A 23,100-nucleotide genomic window follows, 5' to 3' on the forward strand; every position below is an offset into this window, starting at 1 on the left:
CGAAGTCTGTAAGTGAGGCTGGAGGACTCACGGATCCCCTCTCACTCAGCAGCAATAAGCCTCCAGGGAGGCCACTGCCTGGAGGACAAGGGGAGCCACTCTCAGCAAGGGTGCACAGGGATCCTGTGGGCGGCTCTCTTCCTCCTGCCCAGAGGAGGACCAGGACAAGGCTCAGTCCCAGGCCACTTCCATCTGCCAGGAATGCAGTCATGGTGGAGCCCGCCAAGGGTCCCAGAGCAGAGTGCAGGGTCCAGGTCATAAGCTCCGAACCCCGGGCTGTGTTCCAGGCTGCTGGCTCCTGCCTTGCTGGGAGTGGCCGGTCCTCTAGGGCAGAGTGCAGGGTCCAGGTCATAAGCTCCGAACCCCGGGCTGTGTTCCAGGCTGCTGGCTCCTGCCTTGCTGGGGGCGGCCGGTCCTCTAGGGCAGAGTGCAGGGTCCAGGTCATAAGCACCGAACCCCGGACTGTGTTCCAGGCTGCTGGCTCCTGCCTTGCTGGGAGTGGCCGGTCCTCTAGGGCAGAGTGCAGGGTCCAGGTCATAAGCACCGAACCCCGGACTGTGTTCCAGGCTGCTGGCTCCTGCCTTGCTGGGAGTGGCCGGTCCTCTAGGGCAGAGTGCAGGGTCCAGGTCATAAGCACCGAACCCCGGGCTGTGTTCCAGGCTGCTGGCTCCTGCCTTGCTGGGGGCGGCTGGCTCTCCAGGGCAGAGCCACATTTGGGTTCACACACAGGCGGCACCAGCTCGCACCACAGGTGACCCCGACCCCTGCTCTGCACTGGCTCCAGGATGGCAGGTGGCTGACTGGGCTGATGGTGGTCAGTCAGGGCTTGGAGCTGTAGGCCAGAGCCCCAGGCCGTCCACCTGAGGCACAGCCCTGGGAGTCGTGGGAAGACAGTCCTGCAGGGACCGTTCAGCCTCGGGAGCCGGGGGCGGGCCCACCTCCAGCCCTGGCGCTGCTGTGTCCCCAGGGCCCGGGGTGGTTTCCCTTTGTCTTGGAGGCTGTTCTGGAATGTTCTCCTGGAATGTTCTCAGGGAGCGTCCTCCCAGTCAGCCCTCTTCTCTCCAGGAGTTCTTGGGGCCAAGAATGGGAAGAACAAGCGCTGGCTTTGGGGCTGGGCCCAGTGGACAGGCGCCTCTCCCTGCCCTCCTTTGGGCGCCACAGTGCGGTGGGGGCTTGGGCACCTCTGGCTCCTGGTGCTTTCTCAGGCTCCGTGGGCCCCAGGCCTTCCTGCTCCTCCGGCAGAACACAGCAGAAACCTGTGCTGGCCAAACACTGCAGCCCACACTCCAGCTGCCTGTCACGCGGATCCAGGCGGCGCCTGAGGGGCAAGGAGGCTGCTGGGCAGCACAGCGATCCTCTGACTGCTGCCAGGGCGACAGGTCAGGGTGCTGACTTTCCCGTCTGATTCCAGAATTCCCTTTTTCTTAAGGAAGGAGCCCTAACAGCTTCACTGTGTTGAGTTCCTCTCCTTCGAGGGTACCCTGGAGAAGGACTCTTCCCCTTGGAGGTTGGTCCTGTGCACAGGGCCATTAGAGCAGCCCTTCACCCGCAGGTGCCAGGGCATCCTCTGTCGACACACTCACGCGAGACGATGGAAAAGTCGGCAGACCTTGCCCACATGCCCACGGCAAAGTCACCCTCATGGATCCACTTCCTTAAAGCAAAGGATCATCGTCCCCCCTCTCTGATGGGCAGGATCCTGGGTTGTGCATTTACATGTGAAGGAAGGTCGTAAGCTCTGCTAGAAGAGACCAAGACACACGGGAACACAGGGCTCCCATCCAGAGTGGGTAACGACTTCCTGCAAGCCCATCAGGTAGTGACCACCCAACAGTAAAATGGGCAAGAGGTGAGGGCAGGCCCTGCGGCCAAGGGTGCCAGGTGGCACAGTGCCGGTTGAGAGGGGAAAGACACACACGGCAAACACGGGAGACGCCCCTCCGTCCTGGCGACTCAGCCACGGAGGCCCCGCAGCCCCAGGGAGATGGCAGGAGCCCACCCCCAGGAGATGCGCTGGTCTCAGGAGCGCCGTTCTGTCAGGCCCCAGCAAGCGCCCGCCACATGCAGCCACGCGCAACAGCTGCTCGGGAGCACACACCCAGACAGGACCCTGTCGGCCTTCACCTGTGACGCGCAGACGGGACGCAGAGCTTAGACTGGTGACCCCGTGAGCAAGCCTCACGGCCTGAGGCAGCTGGGCAGGCGCCCCTCACCCAAAGAGCCTCCAGCTCACACAGCAAGTTCCTGCAGGGGCACCGGCAAGAGTGACCTGAGGGGCTCTAGTCCTGAGGCAAGAGGCTGGACCCGGGGCACAGCTCTGCGAAGTGTATTAGAATTTGTGATTTTAAAGTTTTGTGAAATGGAAAGGGGTGTACTCAGAACTCCTGTCACCTGCACAGGTGGGAGAAACTGCCCACGGTGGGCCCACCCATCAGCCTGCGGGGAGAGCCATGGAGGGCCCCCACGGGCTGGGTGGGAGCCCCCCAAGAAGAGGCCTCAGCAGCGCCTCCAGGCCAAGCCCCAGCGAGTCACACCTGCAAACCCAGCTCCGTGGAGCAATGGGCTACAGAGGGCCTCCCAGGACCCTCCACACGAAGGCAGAGGCTTGACCAGGGACTGTCCACTCATAGACAGGCCAGGCCAGCACCAGGGATGCAGCCTGGCTAGGGGGCTGCCCTGCACCGGGGGAGCGGGAGCAGCCACTGGGCTGTGGGTGGAATGGCCCACATTCTTTGTGGCTGCGTCAGAGATAAAGACATTTTTGTGGGCATGAATAAAATTGTTGACCCTGGAGTTTACTGTTTCTTAACAGCTCTTGGCTCTAGGAAAGAGAAAAGACCCAGCCAGGGAGAACAAATGCCAGGCCTGGAAGAAGACACTGGTAGGAAGAGCCTCAGGAAAGGGCTGACCCTGCCCCGGCTCTGCACTCTGAGCGCAGCACCAGATGCAGGAAGCTCATTCCTGGGGATTGCGGTGCCCTGGCTCTGGTGGGCAGAGGCCCCACCAGACCCGCAATTCAGCTTCTCTTTGCTGGAGAGACCCTCAGGCCAGCTTTGGGGAGTCAGGGTTGAGCCCCCACGTGACCAGACAGGGAGAACCACTGGACACAAGGCCACAGTTCCAGGAATCGTGAGCCCCATGGAGACAGCCAGACACCCCACAGAGCAGGGCTCTGAGGCCTGGAGACTCAGTTGCCCTCGGCAGCCAGGAAGTCCATCTCTGCTGTTTTAACCACTGCGCAGGGCGAGGCGTCCTGCGCGCCAGCCCTGGATCAGCACCCCAGCCACAGGGGTCTTTGCCAAGACACCCCTCAGTGCCCCTGGCCTGTCACAACCTCCACGTCACTGAGCTACCTCCAGCCTTGGTCTTTTATTCGAGATGGTCTTGCTCACTTGCCCACGCTGGCCTGGAGCCTGTGGCCTCCTGCCTCTCCAGTCTGGGTTGCAGGTACGGGCCACCACACCTGCTTGCTTGCCGCCTCCTTACGGAGAGTTTACCACCAGCAAAGCAGGCCACACCTACACTGTCACGAGAGCTGCCCGCTCTGGGTGGACATGAGGGGCAGGTGCTGGGGCTGGTGCTAACTGACCCTCCACCAGCAGGTGCTGAGCAGGATGTGTTACGTGGTCCAGAGAGGGTCTCAGACAGCATCCCCAGTGGGATATTAAATAGACCTTCACAAATGCCACATAACGGTGGTCCTGTAAGATCCAGATTCGCCTAATAGAGCTCGTGAGAAGCCAGTGGAACTTATCTGACACGGAGCAGAGCAAGCAGTTTCTGTGGAGACTTGGAAAGGGCTGCCACAGGGAGCCACCCCCAGCTCCATCAGTTACGCTGGAAGCACGTGTTGTCCAGAATGCCTGACCTCAGCAGACTGGTGGCATCGATGCCTAGAATCCAGGAGTCCCCAGAAAGCTGAATGCTGGTGGTCACTGTGGCCTGTGCTCTGCCATCTTGGCAGGATCCTCCATCACGTGGAGCTGTGTGTTACCCAGTTCTTATATTCTATCAAAAGTCCCTGAATCTGCACAAGCCCGTAGTGTATGAGCCATCCTCCTGGCCTCCTCAGGCAGAGCTGGTCACGGCAAGGGACACAGAAGCTGGTCTCTCAATAGCAGCCAGCCAGACTGTGGCCTCCTAGAGCCTTCATTTGTGGGACCATGGACATGAATTACTGGCAGGGTTGGACCTGGATGTCCCCCAAGGAGCCCGTGTTGAGGGCCTGGTCCCCAGTGCAGCTGTCAGAGCTGGGCTTTGGGAAGGGTTCCCCACAAGGGCTCTGACGTCCACAGTGGACTGACCCAATCGTGGACCTCTGAGAGGTGGGGACGGAGGCTGGGCTGGACCCAAAGTTGTTGGAGAAGGTAGGTCACCAGGGGCGTTCCCGGAGAGGGCTGACCTCGTCCACCCACAGTCTCGCGGCTGCCGCGAGCTGGCGGCCGCCCTCAGCCACAGCTTCCCCATGATGTTTCTGTTTGCAGTTGGTTAACCCTGAACTGAAACTCTGAAATCATGAGCCGAAATAAACCTTTCTCCCGTCGTCATCTCCTTGGGTATTTGTCACAGCCGTGGAAGGCTGACACTCCCAGGCCTGGAAGGGTGGTCTCAGTCTGCCGTCCTCTCCCAGGGGTGCCACGGAGGCCCACTCTGGCCTCCCCGCCGGTCAAGACAAGGCTCCTCGGTGCCCGACACGCTGAGACAGGACCTCCCCCACTGCGTCTGGCTTCTCTGTACAGGTGGCTGCTTTGCAGGATGCTCAGACTCAGATGGCAGGCGTGTGGGCCACACTGCCACCCTCATCTCCTCTGAGGAGAGAGGAGCAAGGAGACCAGCACAGACACGTGAGCACCTGGGCTGGGCCATGCCGGAGAACCGAAGATGGCTCTGGAAGCTCGAGGGACAGCAAGATGGCCAGGTCGACACTGGGAACAAACAGGGGCACAGACGGTCCCAAGCGCTATGTGACTTCAGTGTGTCTGAGAGCTGTTTGTCAAGGGGATTGCTTTTGCTGATTTTGCTAATTTTAAAGATGTAGTCAAAGCAAGTCAAACAATTCAGCAATACTGGTCATTGACCATGGGATCTAAAACCCCAAACGGTTCCATAAATGGCCTTTGAAACTCAACTTACAAAGAACCACCAAGGCCAAAAAAAAAAAAAAAGAGGCTGGAGTCATGCTCCAGAGTCATGGGGAGCTGGGGTGTGGTTCCCAGAAGTCATGGGGAGCTGGGGTCTGGTTCCTGGAGGTCAGGAGAGCTGGGGTCTGGTTCCTGGAGGTCAGGGGCACTGGGGTCTGGTTCCTGGAGGTCAGGGGCACTGGGGTGTGGTTCCCAGAAGTCATGGGGAGCTGGGGTCTGGTTCCTGGAGGTCAGGAGAGCTGGGGTCTGGTTCCTGGAGGTCAGGGGCACTGGGGTCTGGTTCCTGGAGGTCAGGGGCACTGGGATCTGGTTCCTGGAGGTCAGGAGAGCTGGGTCTGTTACCTGGAGGTCAGGGAATTTGAGGCCGGGCTGGGCCCAAGGCTGTCAGCGCCAAGGAGAGATCCAGGTCATGTTCTCCTGAGGCTAATTTCAACAAAATGATAATCAAGAGTGATGAGTGCGCAATCCAGGGGCCGTCTCTGCACCCAGAGACCAGTCAGGAGTTCCTGGGCGGTTGCCAGGTGTTCTCCGCATGCCAGTCCTGTGTTCGCTGTGTGCGGAGGTGTGCTGTGGCCAGCAGGGGGCGCAGGAGCCACGTCTGCCTGTCCCTGTCCAACAGTCCCCGCCCCTGTCCTGCCAAGGCCCTGGTCTTTTTTCTCCATGGGTCTAGGACTGCCTTGGGGAGGAAGACCCCACCCCCACCCCAGGTGCTGCAGCTGAATCTGTGAAATAAACAGACAGGCACGCGGAAGGGGACAGGTTTATTGTGTGCCTGGGCACCCCGGGAACCCCGCGAAGCAGGGGAGGGGCAGGAAGAGCTGGCCTCTCCTCCTAGCCCTCCTTCTGGTGGACGGAGAGGTGCCGAGTCCCTCTGCGACCGTCCTGGGGCGGACTCGCCTGTCCCTGCATTGGATGATTTCCAGGACGCTCTGGCCGCAGGGAATCCGCACAGCATGTGCGCACGCTGGGGCGCATTCCGATGGCTCACAGCTCATGCAGGGACTCTGCGCCGTCGGTCGGGACCTGGCCATCTCTGAAAGCGAGCACTCTCTGGTCTCTTCACCTGTGCTGGCAGGGTGGCCACACATGGGACCCTCAGTGCATGACAGAGCAGGGAGACCTGGGTCCCGGGCTGTCTGCGCTGGCATCCCCTTGAACAGAGATCAGAGGCTCGATGGCGCCCGGGTGGCAAGCTGCAGGTGGGCAGTCTCTGGGCAGTGTGAGGAGCAGCACAGGACCCCAGGGCCCCAGGCAGCACTCGGCAGATGGGCCTCGACACGAGGGTGGCAGATCTGTGTCCCAGCACTGAGTGGGCAAGAGGACACAGGCCTCGAGTGCAGGCCTTTGGAAGCAGGGTTGGAGGCAGCTTTTCTTTCCAAGCAAATGTCAGTAGAACAGGGCACTAAGGGTCAGGTGGGGTCCCGGCCCATCTTACACACAAATACAAAAATCTACACTTTTCCTTAAGGAGTGAGGTTAAGAGGAAGGCAGGGAATGAATCTGTGGCTTGGTGAGTGATGGCAGGTGTCAGAGCAGCCCCTTTCACCCAAGGAGGCCGGGCTGAGCCTATGGTGTTGGCTTCGTGCTAAGAGAGGCAGAAGCAGGGCTGCCACGGGCGTTGGCCAGACTCAGCTTCCACCTTCATTCGTGGCTCAGGATGGGCCCCTGAAGGGGAGGAGGGCACAGCCTTCCAGAACACTCTCCAGCCCTCTAGAGGGTCAGCTGCTGAAGCAGGATTTCTAGAGGTGGCGTTTTTAAGAAACAAGCAAAACCAAGTCACTTTCCATTCTGCCACCCAGTGTCAGGGTGCGTAGGGGGGTGGCTTCTCCCCCGAGAGGCAGTAGGCTGGCACACAGGGCGTTGGGGCATGGGGTGGAGGCCCATGGTGGGAGCCCTGAGAGGGAGGCTGCACATCCTCAGGCGGACGGAGGTCAGTGGAGGCTGAGGCCGAGAGGATGCTGGAGGGCTGCAATTGAACAGAGGCATCCTGTCCAAAGCACACGCCGGGCCCACCGTGGTGAGGAGCCCTCCTGTACCCAGGGCCCCACCCAACCAGGGTCCTGAGGGAGCCCCCAGCCAGGCAAGGCCCAAAGAGAGGGGCCGAGAGCCGGCACTGCTGGAGGCTCCTGGGCACAGACTGCTCCCGAAGCCTCCAGGGACCCTGAGGAAGGTGCTCGGAGCCCCTCCCCATGGTTTCCTAGCCCCTCAGTCTGCAAGTTTGGCACCAAGGTCTGACCCAGAGGGTCAGGGGCAGCTGGGAGCCAGGTCCTCCGGGCTCACCCAACACTTCATCCTTCACGGGAAACATGAGGCCATCAGTGTACACTGCACAGGGTGACAAGGCACACATCACGCACACACCTAGGAGGTTCACGGAAGGCATTTTTCGGATGTAACTTCTTTTTTTTTTTTTTCCAGTACCGGGGATTTAACTTAGAGGTGCTCTGTGACTGAGCTACATTCCCAGCCCTTTAATTTTGAGACTGGATCTTACTAAGTTGCACAAGCTGGCCTCAAACATGTGGTCCTCCTGCCTCAGCCTCCAAAGTCTCTGGGATCACAGATCACCCGGCCAGATAAGATTAAAATTTAAATATATTGAAGCCAGAATTGGGGACAGGCAGTTAGTGTAGAAATAGGGGATCGGGTCAAATGGAGGAAATAAAGCCATGAAGCCATCTGCCTCTGGAAGTTGGAGACTGCCCCTAAGAATGGAATGTCAAGGATCTCAGGAGTCCCTTGATTACCAAATTTACCTGCCTTTATCAAGGACTGCAAGCAAGGAGATGCTAATTAATGCCACCTGGGCCCTTGCCTGCCTGAATCACCTTGGCCCTCCCCCTGCCCATCGCTTCTCACTTAATGCAAAACCAGGCCTAGTCACATAGGCAGGAAGGAGAGATGAGGGGGGAGAGAACTGGAGAACAAAAGAGACCTTAACCTATAAAAGATGTAGGGTGGGCTCACTTCTTGGGACTTTAGAACATCAGCCATGGCCCCCTTCTTCCTGCCGGGAGAAGTCTGTATTATTACCTTCAAATAAAACCTGCTTAATATGCTTGCCTTGGCTGCTTCTCTAGTGTTCAATCTTCAACATTAGAAGGGGCAGAACTCGTCACCGGTAAACGGCGGTATCAATGACTGAGTAAAGCAGATCACCCTTCCTAGCGTAGGTAGGTGGGCCTTGTCTAACCAGATGCAGGCCTTAGAGAAAAGGCAGAGGCCTTTGAAAAGGGAGGAGTCCTGCTACAGACACTTGATTCCAAGTTCAGCGTCAGCTCTTCCCTGTCTCCAGTCCATGTGGCCAGCAGACAGTGGACCTGCCCCCTCCACAGCTGTGAGACCCAACCACTTAGAACAAATCTCTCCTATGTCATGCTCTGTGTGTTCTGCTTTTCTGGAGAACCCTGAAAAGCCACATAGACGGGCAAAAGTGACAGAGAGAAGGGAAATGTTGGGGAATAGTGGAAGTCTTAAAGCAGCAGAGCTTCCGGCCTCTCTCCTCTGCCAAGAAGTCTCTTTATTTTTTCTCCTTTTAAGTTCTCAGGGTTGAAAAACTCCTTCTTAAAGTCGATACTTCAATAAATACACAAAAGACTCCTGTGGACTAACAAAGGATGCAGCTTGTAAACTGACTGGACACGCCATTTAATGCTGCAGCTGCTGCCCAGGGACTTTGAGGCATATCTGTCACCCCTCCCAGGTGGCCCCTGCTGCAGAGTCCAGGGGCCAGTCAGCCTCACAGCCCTAAGGCAGCATGTCCTCCAAAGGGGCAGCAAGTCGCTGTGTCGAGGTCTCTGCAGCCCTGCTCAGGCCTCTGCTCTCCTCCCTTCCTTTCTCTCTCCCAAACCCACATATCTTTCTGACCTCAGGGCCCAAGTGAGTTTCTAGAGGACTATTTCCTAGCTCTCTGGAACAGCTGGTTCCCCAACATGAGTCCACTCTGTTCTTCACTGAAAATGAGCAGCCACACAAATCTTGTACTACCACAGAGGAGACCCCAGAACCAGAGAGGAAACCCCCAGAAGCCATGGAGGAGACCCCAGAACCAGAGAGGAAACCCCTAGAAACCATGAAGGAAACTCTAGAACCACAAGCCACAAAGGAAGCCTCAGGAACCACACTGGGAACACCTAGGAACCACAAGTGAAACCCAAGAACCAGAGAGGAAACCCCCAGAAACCATGGAGGAGACCCCAGCACCACAGAGGAAGAAGCCAAGAACCACAGAGAAAATCCCAGAACCAGAGAGGAAACTCCCAGAAACCACAGAGGAGACCCCAGAACCAGAGAGGAAACCCCCAGAAACCATGGAGGAGACCCCAGAACCAGAGAGGAAACCCCTAGAAACCATGAAGGAAACTCTAGAACCACAGGGGAAATCCCAAGAACCACAGAAGAAACCCCCATAAACCATAGAGGAAGCCTCCAAGAACCACAGAGGAAACCCTCAGAAACCATGGAGGAGACCCTCAAGAATCGCAGAAGAAATCCCAGGAACCACAGAGGAAGCCTCCAAGAACCACAGAGGAAACCCCCAAAAACCACAGAGGAAACCCTCAGAAACCATGGAGGAGACCCCAGAACCAGAGAGGAAACCCCCAGAAACCATAGAGGAAACCCTAGAACCACAAAGGAAGCCTCCAAGAATCACAGAGGAAAAACCACCAGGACCACAGGAAAGCCTCCAAGAACCACAGAGGAAACCCCCAGAAACCACAGGGGAAACCCCAGGAATCACAGAGGAAACCCCCAGAAACCACAGGGGAAACCCCAGGAATCATAGGGGAAACCCCCAGGAAACAGAGAGGAAGTCGTGTGGAAGGAGCCTCACTGGGATCAGGACCTGCCCACAGTGACCCCATCAGCAGGTGGACAGAGCCCCTCGCTGACAGGACTCAGGTGAGACCTGTGCCTCTCCGGCCCCTCTGCACTTCATGCTGGGAAGCTGCTGGGTGTGAGCGACCTGATCCCTTCGAGTATGTTTTTGGCTCGCAGCTCAAAGCCACCCTCAGGCCAGCCACCTGAGGTGCGGGAGCCGCTTGGCGCCCTGACCTGGCAGAGCACCAACATGCACCCTTCCCTCTCTGTGCCCAGGTTCTGAGGAAACATGGCTCCCAGGCCGTGGGCCTTCTCCTCCCAAACCTGGTTGTATCCACATGTCGGACTGCACACCCAACGTGCTGGTGGTGGACGCTCAGCTGCCCTCGGCCAGGGCGCGAGGGCCTCCCCTGGGAGGAGGGGAGAGTTCCTGCCTGAAGCGCGGGGCCCAGGGCGGAGGCAGGCCACAGCCCAAGCAGGCAGCAGGCCATGCTCTCAGGCACGTGGGAGCGGCTCCCTGCCTTGCGCAGGACCTGGCCCCTGCCTGGATCCCTGGCTCTCCACGGCCAGGGGGAGTCCAGGCTGGGGAGGGCAGGATGGCCCTGTGTCCTCCAGGCCTTCCGCACACCCCATAGATAGACTTTGCCAACAGACAGCACCAGGCTCCAGCAGCCCAAGGTCCAGGCACCAGGCAGGAGGGACTGCACACCCCTGGTGGCTGCTCCTGGGCAGCAGGGTCAGGCTGAGCACCCAGGCGTGTTCCTGGGTCTGTGCAGGCCAGGGTCCGGGTCCAGGGGAGCACCCGACAGGGCCCGACGTGGAACAGTCCTGCTGTCCTGGGTCCTGCCTGGGTCCAGCACACCCCCCGACGCGGAGAGGAGGGCAGAGCAGAGCCCTGGCCCACAGCATGGCTCCAGCTGACAGGGCTTCCTCGGTGGGGCCGGCCGGCGTCCCTAAGCAGGCGCGGAGAAGCTCATGGGGAAGAGGGAGGCTGGAGCTCGTGCTGGGGCCACCTGCTCCTGGTAGCCACACCGCAGGGTCCTTGGCCAATGCTCCTGTCATTTCCTGAGCCTTGAGGCAGCCCCTTCCATCCCGGGAACAGGAGACTCACCCTGAAAGGGCCTAGTTTTCTCCGGGTCAGGAGCCCCTGGCCTCCGGAGGCCAGGCGTGGCGCCCACCAGGGAATCCTCTGGACATCCTTCCAGCTGTCACTCACAAGCCTGGATGGGCTCCTTAACCTCGCAAAGGACCCCTACATTCCTCCTGAGTTCAAAGGCCCCAGTGCAAGGCCCTGGCTTCATTTCCAGATGAGCAGAGGAGACTAAGGCACAGAGAGAAGGGTGAGGACAGGCCAGCACAGTGGCCTCACGCCCCGACCCACAGCCTACGGTGTCCCTGTCAGAAGAGCTGGTGGGACCCTCTGCTCAGATCCCGGGCGCCTGGCCCCCCACCTGCTTCTGGCTCCACTTGCTGCCGCCCACCTCCTTGAAGCCCTGGAGCTGAGATGGCCACACTCTCTGGTGCAGCTGACGCCTGGCCACTGTGCGGGCTCAGTCCTGGAGCCCCGGCAGACCCTGCCCTCTCCCCGAGTCTCCCTCCTGGGTGCAGCCCCTGTGGAGCACCTGGACACCTGCCTTCAGCTCCGCCTCCCACGGGCCTGGGGACGCAGGCTGCCACACGGATCCACAGGCAGCTCTGCAGGCGTGGCTGCCCCGACGACACCCAAAACCGGGTCAACGGCCCGTCAGGCGCCTCCACCAGAAAGGAAGCCTGGCTCAGGCGGACCAGGGCTCCCACCCGCCCCAGAGGACACTGCCACCTCTGAAAGGGCTTCTGTGGCCCCAACGAGGCCCCTGCACATGTGGGCAGAGACCAGGGCCTGCCCAACACCCTGCAGTGCCCAGGCGCCCACCAGAGGACAACGCCCGAAGGCCCAGTGCCGAGGCCCTGAGTCAAGGTTCCGCTGGACCATGGGGCCTGCTTCACCACGGCCACCATGGCCCAGCACGCGCAGCAAGCAAAGGCGCGAGAGAACGGCGCTCCCCAGGGTGGCCCAGGGCCCACGGCACTGCCCGACAGCCCCGGCGGGGCCACCCCATAGTCGAGGGTGCGGGCAAACCTGACTTCTGTCGACTCGCTCGCTGTGCTGTGCCCATGGGCATCCACCTGCCAGGGTGATGGCCGTGCCCTCAGCTGCTCTGGCCTCGTGGAGCTGGCTGGCAGCCAGGAAAGCAGAAAGGCGCTGGCAGAGCCACGTGGTCGCCAAGCCACGGGCAGCAACAAGCCCCAAGGCCACGTCACCCTGTATGGCCCCCAGTGGGCCCACCACCATCTGGGCAGCAGCCAGCACCACTGACCACTGTGTGCAGGGCACACCTGGCTGGGCAGGTGGCATGCACCTACCTGAAGGGGCAGCGGGTAGGACGAGCAGGTTGGCACGCTTGGGGGCGGTGGGCAGAAGCCTGTGTAGGCCAGTATCTGCTGGGCAGGGTCGTAGAGGATCTGAGGCGCAGTGGACCGACTGCAGGCCATCTGGGTCAGAGGGACCTGCGGGAGGAGAGGCTGTCGGCACTGCCCTGGTCACTGACGGGAGTCCAGCATCCTCGAAACTGGTCCCAGTGGATGGGAACTTCCACCTGGAAGCAGGTTGGAGCCTGGAGATGCAGCCTCCGGTGGGAGGGGAGAAGGGAGACTGTAGGGAGGCCAGGCCTCCCCTGACTCCATAGGGCTTTCTGGGAGGAGAAGCCCTGGAAAGCAAGAGGCTGAGCAGCAGTTCATAGGGGCCCACACTGTCCCCGGAAAGAGCCAGTGGCTGCCCTGGAGCCTCCACCCACAGCTCATTCCAACCAGCCCAGGACTGCCCAGACCTGCCTCCTGGGAGGTCATGAACCCCACTGGGGACCCAGGGACCGAGCTTCATTCCCTAAGTGGGGACTTGGCGTGACTGCCTCTGCGGTAGGGACAACTTGGGGGTTCTACAAGTGCTGAGGAGTCATTCCTGTGGCGACGGGCAGTGGTACCAGCTGTGCCCTGCTCACGGTGGTCACTGGTGCTGGCCTAGCATGCTCCTGCTGGGAGCCCCACAGAAGGGACCACACACTGGCCAGTGGCTGGAAACACAGGGGCCACTCACCATGTCCTTGAAGGCCCCCAGGACTGCAGCCGTGACAATGCCCACACACAGGCCCAAGACGTTCAGCACTGTGGAGACCCACAGCAGCCGGTAGAGGTGGACCACGTCCTGACAGCCACGCACGCCCACAAACTCATAATAGGTGGGCGAGGGCTCCATGCTGCAGAGGGAGGGAGGAGCGGTGTCAACACCCTGGGGGCTGGAGCGTGGCCAGGCGACCACCCCGAGGCCCAGGTGACCACCTCAAGGGCTGAACTGTGGTCGAGTGACCTCACACCTGGGCAATGCAGGTCTGGGGAAGAAGTGAGCACTGGAGGCAGATCGACCCCACGCAGGGCACCTCCAAGTGCAGAGAAGCCAGTCTTGGTCCACACTGGCCCTGCAGGGCCAGGTCAGTTCTGGGAGGGACACAGTGAGAGGGCTCAGTGCATCTGCAGCCACGGATGCCAGGATGCCTCTGGCAAAGCCACACCACACCCGTACCCCTGCCCTGGGCACCAGGCTGCACTGAGAGGGCGGAGGCCAGCCGTGAGTTCCATGAGTGACACTGGACTGGGCCAGCAGGCAGAGGGCAGGGCTGACGTCCAGTCCTCTGCCTCACAGCCCTGAAGGTGATGCCTGCAGGGCCATCTTGCCCTCCCAGGCAGGCAGACGTCCAGGTGGGGCTGGAGTGCGGGCACACCTCGGACCATGCACCTGGGGTCAGGCTGCTGCAGGGGTGGGCGCCCTGTCTCCAGAGGGGCAGAGGCCCTGGGAAGCTGTGGCCTCTGCGTCTCAGGCTGGCCTTCTCGGGGACCCTGCTCCCTGGAGCATGAGCTTCATTCAACTCCAGCTTCCCCAGACAGGTGGCTCCCAGGCTGGGCCCCAAGTGTGCACCTCGGGAGGCGGGGGTGGCCTCCCTGCGTAAACACCGGGCAGTGGGGTGCTTTCCATGAGCTCCTGGGCAGCACAGGAAGGGCACCTGCCACCACACATCCCCACGCTGGGAGCCACCGTGAGGGGGGTCAGCAGCTGCCCATCAGCAAGACCTGTCCAGGCCCCGGCTCTGCCTGGAACAGGCAGCAGCTCAGGGCAATGCCCCCTACACCCACACCAATGAAGCCCTCGGGCCCAGATGCTGGGGAGGGCACCTTGTGAAGTGTTGGCAAGGTGCAAAGAAGACCCACCCTCACAGGCCCTGTGCTGCCCAGGTGCAGCCACCCCGGCCAGGCTTCCATGGTCCTGGGGGCTCACAGGATCTCCTTTGGACGGATGGGAGCAGCAGAGCCAGGCTGAGAGCAGACACCTGCTCCCTCAGGGCCAGGAGGGACGGCAGCAGGAGGGGAGAGGGCCCCGGGAAGCGGCCTGTGTCACACGGGCACCGGCCTGGCCCTGGGCACAGCAGCAGGCAGCCCCCCACTGGGTTGCCAGTGCCCTCCCAGCCAGCAGGTGGCACTTTTCTCAAGCAATCTGGGGTCCCTCCACGGCTCTGGGGGTCCATCTGCATTGGCAGGGCTGGCCAGGGCGGCTCCCCCTGGGGCTCACTGGTAGGTGCAGAGTGCGCACCCCAAGTCCCAACTCACTGGCCCCAGTCCGGCCCTGAGAAGGGACAGTGCAGGGACTCGCTGGTGGCCACCTGTGGCAGCATGTGACGGGCAGAGGAGGGGCAGCCTCTGCAGCACAGCTCCTGGACCCACCAGTGGTGCCTGTTCCGCACTCTAACCAGGCGTTGGTGCAGAGAAAGGGCGAGCCGGTCAGGAGGCAGCACGTGGGCCTCGCCCGGGCGGGCGCCACCAGCGGACCTCGCTCCGGGGACACCGCAATGCTGGCAGGTTGCTCTCCCGCCCACTGCAAGCCGTGCACCGTGTGACCTCACCTCCCGCAGGCGTAGAGGTCACAGCAGTAGCAGGTGTTGCTCCTCACCTTCAGCTGGCACTTGCCATTGAAGGAGTAGCAGGTGACCTGGGGACACAGGGACAGACAGGTCCATCTGGGGCCCGGCACCTTGTCCTCCCCACTCATGCCGAGACCCTCTGATCCTGGCAGGGGCCTGCCCTGTCCAGGCGCAGCAGGGGGACACATGTCCAGACTCCCTCCCGCTGCCACAGGGATCCGTGCTGCCATGAGTCATAGCTGCCTCCTCTCCAAGATGCCCTAAGCACTGGACAACCTCTGTGGGTCGGGTGGGAGTGGTGGCCACTCACTGCCCCTCCTCTGACACCAGCACTCAGTTTGAGAGGCCACGTTTAGTTAGTGACGAATCTCCACAGCACTGGTGGGGGTGGCCAGGCAGAGCCACCTGGAGCTGAGTGTGAGACAGGGTGGCCTCCCCACTCCACCCCGTGTGGACAGCTGTGTGACTTGCCATGGGCCTGTCACCTGCAGCGGCCTCCACCTGAGGCCACCTCCTGCTCCTGTCCTTCCTAGCATCCCTCAGCTGGCGTGAGACCTCGCTGCAGCTGTCCTCCACCCAGGAAAGACAGCATGCCTTTGCCGCCCCAGTGTCCGCGGCAGCACTGAGTCAGTACAAATGCCGTTGGAAGGCCACACGAAGCAACATGAATGAACGGCAGCTTGTGTGTCCAAGAAGCAACCACAGCTGTGGTTCCCAAGAAAGCAGAGGACGTTGAACGATCAAACTGGCCCAGAAACACACCTGGAGCTATGAGTGTCCTACTACTCCACAGTGGAAAGAGTGGCAGGAAGATGTGCTAGAATCAAAACAGCCACCCCATGACCAGACAGAACCGCGGACTCCTGAGTCAGTCAGGGAGGCCAGCCGGCCAGAGCTCACCTCTGTCTGGTAGACGTCATACAGGTACCCTGCCCCACTAGAGTAGAACTGACATCTTCCCATACTGAGGGGCCGTGGTTCCTAGAGAAGAAATACAGAGGGAGTAGAATCGTATTCCCAATCAGGAGTGGCCAGAGGCTGTTCCAGACCTGCCTGCTGTGGACCCAGAGCCCAGAGCACACTAGCCAGAGCCTGCCAGAGAGTGCAGCTGGCTCCTGTGCAGAGGCAGGGCAGCAAAAGCCCAGAGCAGGGGCACCCTCCAGCCACGCAGCTGGGCTGACACATCTCCACCTGTCAGTCAAGGAGAAGGGTGAGTCGGCCTTTAGCCTGATGAGGAACTTCCCACAACTCTACACCAGGCTCTGCCTCTCGTGCTAAGAGAAAAACTGCTTTTTTCTACTTTGGAAGGTAGCAAGAAGGATTTTGAGCAAATTCACTCAGATATCCAACCAGCTCCCACCCAAACATCCACCTATTCATCCAGTCCTTCAGTCACCTATGCCTCTGTCCAGTCACCCTCCTGTGCATCACCACCCACCCACCCACCCATCCATCCACCATCCTTCCACCTGTCCATCCACCCACCCATGCATCATCACCCATACACCCATCCATCCACCATCCATCCATCATCCTTCCACCTGTCCATCTACCCACCCATGGATCATCACCCACACACTCATCCATCCACCATCCATCCACCATCCTTCCACCTGTCCATCCACTCACCCATGCATCATCACCCACACACTCATCCATCCACCATCCATCCATCATTCTTCCATCTGTCCATCATGTATACATACAAACATCCATCATTCCTCCATCCATCCTTTCATCTATCTTTCAATCCAACACTCTACCATGTACTCAATTGTCTTATCCATTTGTCTCCAATATTCATGGAGGGCAACAGCCTCAAATTACAAGAATGCCAAGACAAGGCAGAGTTCCCACCTGATTCATAGACGAGTCAGTGAGTCATACCAATAAATTGACAATTACAGAATGCTTACAATTGTTGTGGCAGAGTATAGTGAGGGCCACACAGAAACTATAAAATGCCACTAGTTGTACAATCTGTAAAGAACTTAGGACTCCAGCCTGTATTTGGCTTTCTTACTGTGTTCCTCCACTTCTCACAGCATTCCTATTTCTGACCCAAGAAGAGTCTGCAACCCCTGGTCATTCTGGAGGAGAAAAACCACTCCTATTTTCTCAGGAGGGAGATGCTGGGCATGGCACACACCAGGCCTGCTCTAGCTGGGTCCATTTGTAGAAAACAGTCACATCTCTGTCATTGTGCTGTCCTCTTCCTGGGGAAACCATACCAGGGCCAGAGCAAAAGGGCAGGAAGAAAAACACCAGAGGTGTGCAGGGGCGGAGGTGACCAGAGACTGCAACATGAGAGCTTCAGACAGATAGCATCAAAGCTCCCAGAACAGTGTTCAGCGATGGTAGTCCTGTGGGGTCTTCACCTCCAATGTGGCACTTTCTACATCCCCCCCTACTGGACTTCCCAGTGAAAAGTGATTGGATGGGGATGGCGTCAGCAAGAATCACCTATGCAATCAGCCACCGGGGAGATAAGGTTAGTGCATACACTATCACTTGCCAACCAGGGTAGACTGAGACAGAGGTCACCCCTGCTATAGCCTGGCCATCTACAGGGTCATGGTGGACCATTGGAAGCCAGAAATTCCTCCTACTGATTGATGTATCAATGAGTGTAACATACCTGCTGTTGACACCTCTTCTACTCCACGCTGTGCCTCTCAGAGCATCATAGTGCTGCTCACACCTCCTGCTCCACAGTGTGTCTCTCAGAGCATCATAGTGCTGTTCACACCTCTCCTGCTCCACCCTGTGCCTCTCAGAGCATCATACTGATGTTCACACCTCTCCTGCTCCACCCTGTGCCTGTCAGAGCATCATAGTGCTGTTCACACCTCTCCTGCTCCACCCTGTGCCTCTCAGAGCATCATAGTGCTGTTCACACCTCTCCTGCTCCACCCTGTGCCTCTCAGAGCATCATAGAGCTGTTCACACCTCTTCTGCTCCACCCTGTGCCTCTCAGAGCATCTTACTGATGTTCACACCTCTCCTGCTCCACCCTGTGCCTCTCAGAGTATCATACTGATGTTCACACCTCTCCTGCTCCACCCTGTGCCTCTCAGAGCATCTTACTGATGTTCACACCTCTCCTGCTCCACCCTGTGCCTCTCAGAGCATCTTACTGCTGCTCACACCTCTCCTGCTCCACCCTGTGCCTCTCAGAGTATCATACTGATGTTCACACCTCTCCTGCTCCACCCTGTGCCTCTCAGAGCATCATACTGATGTTCACACCTCTCCTGCTCCACCCTGTGCCTCTCAGAGTATCATACTGATGTTCACACCTCTCCTGCTCCACCCTGTGCCTCTCAGAGCATCATACTGATGTTCACACCTCTCCTGCTCCACCCTGTGCCTCTCAGAGCATCATAGTGCTGTTCACACCTCTCCTGCTCCACCCTGTGCCTCTCAGAGCATCATAGTGCTGTTCACACCTCTCCTGCTCCACCCTGTGCCTCTCAGAGTATCATACTGATGTTCACACCTCTCCTGCTCCACCCTGTGCCTGTCAGAGCATCATACTGATGTTCACACCTCTCCTGCTCCACCCTGTGCCTCTCAGAGCATCATAGTGCTGTTCACACCTCTCCTGCTCCACCCTGTGCCTCTCAGAGTATCATACTGATGTTCACACCTCTCCTGCTCCACCCTGTGCCTGTCAGAGCATCTTACTGATGTTCACACCTCTCCTGCTCCACCCTGTGCCTCTCAGAGCATCATACTGATGTTCACACCTCTCCTGCTCCACCCTGTGCCTCTCAGAGTATCATACTGATGTTCACACCTCTCCTGCTCCACCCTGTGCCTGTCAGAGCATCATACTGATGTTCACACCTCTCCTGCTCCACCCTGTGCCTCTCAGAGCATCATAGTGCTGTTCACACCTCTCCTGCTCCACCCTGTGCCTCTCAGAGTATCATACTGATGTTCACACCTCTCCTGCTCCACCCTGTGCCTGTCAGAGCATCATACTGATGTTCACACCTCTCCTGCTCCACCCTGTGCCTCTCAGAGCATCATAGTGCTGTTCACACCTCTCCTGCTCCACCCTGTGCCTGTCAGAGCATCATAGTGCTGTTCACACCTCTCCTGCTCCACCCTGTGCCTCTCAGAGCATCATAGTGCTGTTCACACCTCTCCTGCTTCACCCTGTGCCTGTCAGAGCATCATACTGATGTTCACACCTCTCCTGCTCCACCCTGTGCCTCTCAGAGTATCATACTGATGTTCACACCTCTCCTGCTCCACCCTGTGCCTGTCAGAGCATCATACTGCTGTTCACACCTCTCCTGCTCCACCCTGTGCCTCTCAGAGCATCATAGAGCTGTTCACACCTCTCCTGCTCCACCCTGTGCCTCTCAGAGCATCATACTGATGTTCACACCTCTCCTGCTCCACCCTGTGCCTCTCAGAGCATCATAGTGCTGTTCACACCTCTCCTGCTTCACCCTGTGCCTCTCAGAGTATCATACTGATGTTCACACCTCTCCTGCTCCACCCTGTGCCTGTCAGAGCATCGTACTCCTGTTCACACCTCTCCTGCTCCACCCTGTGCCTCTCAGAGCATCATAGTGCTGTTCACACCTCTCCTGCTTCACCCTGTGCCTCTCAGAGCATCATACTGATGTTCACACCTCTCCTGCTCCACCCTGTGCCTCTCAGAGCATCTTACTGCTGTTCACACCTCTCCTGCTCCACCCTGTGCCTGTCAGAGCATCGTACTCCTGTTCACACCTCTCCTGCTCCACCCTGTGCCTCTCAGAGCATCATAGTGCTGTTCACACCTCTCCTGCTTCACCCTGTGCCTCTCAGAGCATCATACTGCTGTTCACACCTCTCCTGCTCCACCCTGTGCCTCTCAGAGCATCTTACTGCTGTTCACACCTCTCCTGCTCCACCCTGTGCCTGTCAGAGCATCGTACTCCTGTTCACACCTCTCCTGCTCCACCCTGTGCCTCTCAGAGCATCATAGTGCTGTTCACACCTCTCCTGCTTCACCCTGTGCCTCTCAGAGCATCATACTGATGTTCACACCTCTCCTGCTCCACCCTGTGCCTCTCAGAGCATCTTACTGCTGTTCACACCTCTCCTGCTCCACCCTGTGCCTCTCAGAGCATCATAGTGCTGTTCACACCTCTCCTCATAGTGCTGTTCACACCTCTCCTGCTCCACCCTGTGCCTCTCAGAGCATCTTACTGCTGTTCACACCTCTCCTGCTTCACCCTGTGCCTCTCAGAGCATCATACTGATGTTCACACCTCTCCTCTCCACCCTGTGCCTGTCAGACCATCATACCTGCTGTTCACACCTCTCCTGCTCCACCCTGTGCCTGTCAGAGCATCGTACTCCTGTTCACACCTCTCCTGCTCCACCATATTCATCTGGGTCATTATTTCTGCATTCTATCACACTACATCCTACTCCATTTCATTATGTCGCCCAGGGGAGCTGATTGTGTTCCATCATGTACCTATCATTGTGGTCTGTGATTTGGGGGCTGTTATCCACCCACAGGCAGGGAGTGGTACTCACGATGTGTTGTGCAGCAAACACGCCATCCACGATGGCACAGCAGAAGGCAGCCACCACGCCAAAGCTGATGAATATGATGGCCGCCACCAGCTGGAAGCGGAGGACAAGCAGGACAGGTCAGCTCCTCAGAAAATCCTCTCCAGCTCTATCCCATTCCCTGGAGTCTGCCTCCCTCCCTCTGCACCTGCCCCTGCACCCTCTCATGCACACCGCCCGCCCCCAGACAGAGCCCAGGAGGTGCAGCTCAATCCACCACTGGTGAAGGTCACGCCTGTGTGATCACAAGAAAGAATGGGAGATGGAGTGGATGCAGGAAAACGGACATTCCAGGTGAAACAGCGTGTCCAACCCCAGGACTGTCCTGGGACAGGGGCGGTGTCAACTCTCTCCAGTGGCCTCCAGCTCAGGGGTCCCAGTGACCCACGGGTCTCATCTGCAATGGCAGAGAAGAGGGCCCCAGACCTGACACCTGCACCAGGCCAGGGGTTCCCATCCTCCTGAGGACTCGGCTACTGACAGCTGGCCTTGCCGGCCACAATTGCCTCAGTTTCCCCAGCTGGAAAGGGCTCTGGGCTCCATGATTGATCCGCAAGTTGGACAGATGCTCTGGAGTCCCCACAGCACCAGGAGGTGCTGTGCATGCAGATGTGACGCAGACAGACAGGGTGCCCCCTAGGAACCGAGCCAGGCCGGGGCAGAACCAAGCTCGGGTGCCCAGAAGGGGGCACACTGGGCCTGAGAAGCAGGAAGGCCTGGGCCAGCCCTGGAAGAGGAGGCAGAGCCCCAGTGGCCTCAGAGAGAGGGCAGCAAGTGTGAGGTCTGTGGGGCAGCAGGGTGGGAGGCGGCCCTGAAGCCTGAAGCAGACCAGGTGCAGCGCTGAGGCCTCACGTCTGCACTGCTTGTGCAAGAGCAGGACCGAGGTGGAGTCCTGCCCAGCAGGTGGGCAGAAGCCACACCAGGGAGACACCTCCCTCCTGTCCCGCGGGTGGGCAGAAGCCACACCAGGGAGACACCTCCCTCCTGTCCCGCGGGTGGGCAGAAGCCACACCAGGGAGACACCTCCCTCCTGCCCAGCTGGTGGGCAGAAGCCACACCAGGGAGACACCTCCCTCCTGCCCAGCTGGTGGGCAGAAGCCACACCAGGGAGACACCTCCCTCCTGCCCAGCTGGTGGGCAGAAGCCACACCAGGGAGACACCTCCCTCCTGCCCAGCTGGTGGGCAGAAGCCACACCAGGGAGACACCTCCCTCCTGCCCAGCTGGTGGGCAGAAGCCACACCAGGGAGACACCTCCCTCCTGCCCAGCTGGTGGGCAGAAGCCACACCAGGGAGACACCCTCCCTCCTGCCCAGCTGGTGGGCAGAAGCCACACCAGGGAGACACCTCCCTCCTGCCCAGCAGGTGGGCAGAAGCCACACCAGGGAGACACCCTCCCTCCTGCCCAGCGGGTGGGCAGAAGGCATACCAGGGAGACACCTCCCTCTTGCCCAGCGGGTGGGCAGAAGCCACACCAGGGAGACACCCTCCCTGTGCTCTCCTGCAGAAGTAGCTGGATTTTCGTTTGAGGTTGCAGGTGGCAAGCAGCCTCCGCCCCACCTCTCCTGCCTTTGGGAGCCCCCAACCTCCCTGCCGGGGGAGGCCTTCCCCAGCCCTCCTTCCCTGGCTCCAGCCTGGATCCTGTGGGCTCAGCACCACTCAACCATTCTTGCCGAGTTCCTCCTGTCACTCCTGCAAAAAAGCTTCTGCCTGAACCAGGAGAGGGCGGCTGGGCCCAGGCTCAGTGGGACGGCAGGTGGGAGGAATGGAGCCAGTGCTGCCCAGGCGGGAGAACAGGGGCCTGCAGCTGGCGGGTCGGGGAGAACTGAGCGGTGCTGGGGTCCTGGCCCTGCCGAGATGGAGTGCTGAGGAGTGGGCTGGCCGGGCCTGGAGCACAGCTCCCAGCACGTGCTGTCCACAGCTGCTTGTCTGGTGCTGGTGGCCGGCCACCCGCAGGATACAAGATGGCCATGAGCCCCGGGCAAGGACCAGCTGCAGGTGGTTTTTGGAGCCAGCCAATGCCAGGGCCTCAGGTGCCTCCTGCCTGTGTCCTTCACCCAACCCTGTTCCACGTTCCACATGCTGGAATCAAGTTGTCCCTGGCTGCCATTGACCCAGCAGGTGGCTGCCCTGTGCTCCAGGATTGGCACCCCCGGCTTGCCCTCACGGTCCCCAAGCTGACGCCTGCCCTTGGGATGCTGAGGGCATGTGGTGACCTTCCCAGAGGCCTGGCCTCATTCCCTCACTGGCCTTGCCACCTCCTGCCTCAGCACGCAGCTCTGGTGAGGTCCCTGGCCACCTCAGTGCCCCCACACCTTTCTCCTGGCTTCCGGGTTGCTGGGTGGCAGTGCCAGGTACCAGAGACCCTGCCGCCGGACGCTCGTCTCATGTCATGTTTGCCTGCTGAACACAGCTCTGCCCGGCCCCACAGCCCTCTCCTGCTCCTGCCCTGCCCTCCTCTGCTCTGACCACCTCCAAGGCCCTGAGAACCAGAGAAACAGAGCTCCCGAGGTCTCAGAGACACAGATGAACCTGCCCCCGCCGGCCTGC

At 59.5% G+C, this 23,100-nt stretch overlaps 1 protein-coding gene across 3 annotated transcripts in view; it reads right to left on the minus strand.

Moving 5' to 3' along the window:
- Positions 1-5,898: 5,898 nt before the first annotated feature.
- Tmem255b (transmembrane protein 255B) overlaps positions 5,899-23,100 on the minus strand; it is a 33,212-nt gene continuing 16,010 nt past the window's right edge. The window contains exons 4-9 of one of the 3 annotated variants that reach the window (XM_047553102.1): positions 20,516-20,605; positions 15,869-15,949; positions 14,951-15,036; positions 13,096-13,255; positions 12,366-12,509; positions 5,899-6,880 (exon numbers count right to left, since the gene is read on the minus strand). In XM_047553102.1, the coding sequence (XP_047409058.1) occupies positions 6,860-6,880; positions 12,366-12,509; positions 13,096-13,255; positions 14,951-15,036; positions 15,869-15,949; positions 20,516-20,605 (582 nt within the window). In that variant the 3' untranslated portion in view covers positions 5,899-6,859. The other 2 variants (XM_047553103.1, XM_047553101.1) reach the window with 2 other exon arrangements.

This window comes from Sciurus carolinensis, chromosome 5 (assembly GCF_902686445.1).
Source record: "Sciurus carolinensis chromosome 5, mSciCar1.2, whole genome shotgun sequence".
NCBI classification, from domain to species: Eukaryota; Metazoa; Chordata; class Mammalia; order Rodentia; family Sciuridae; genus Sciurus; species Sciurus carolinensis.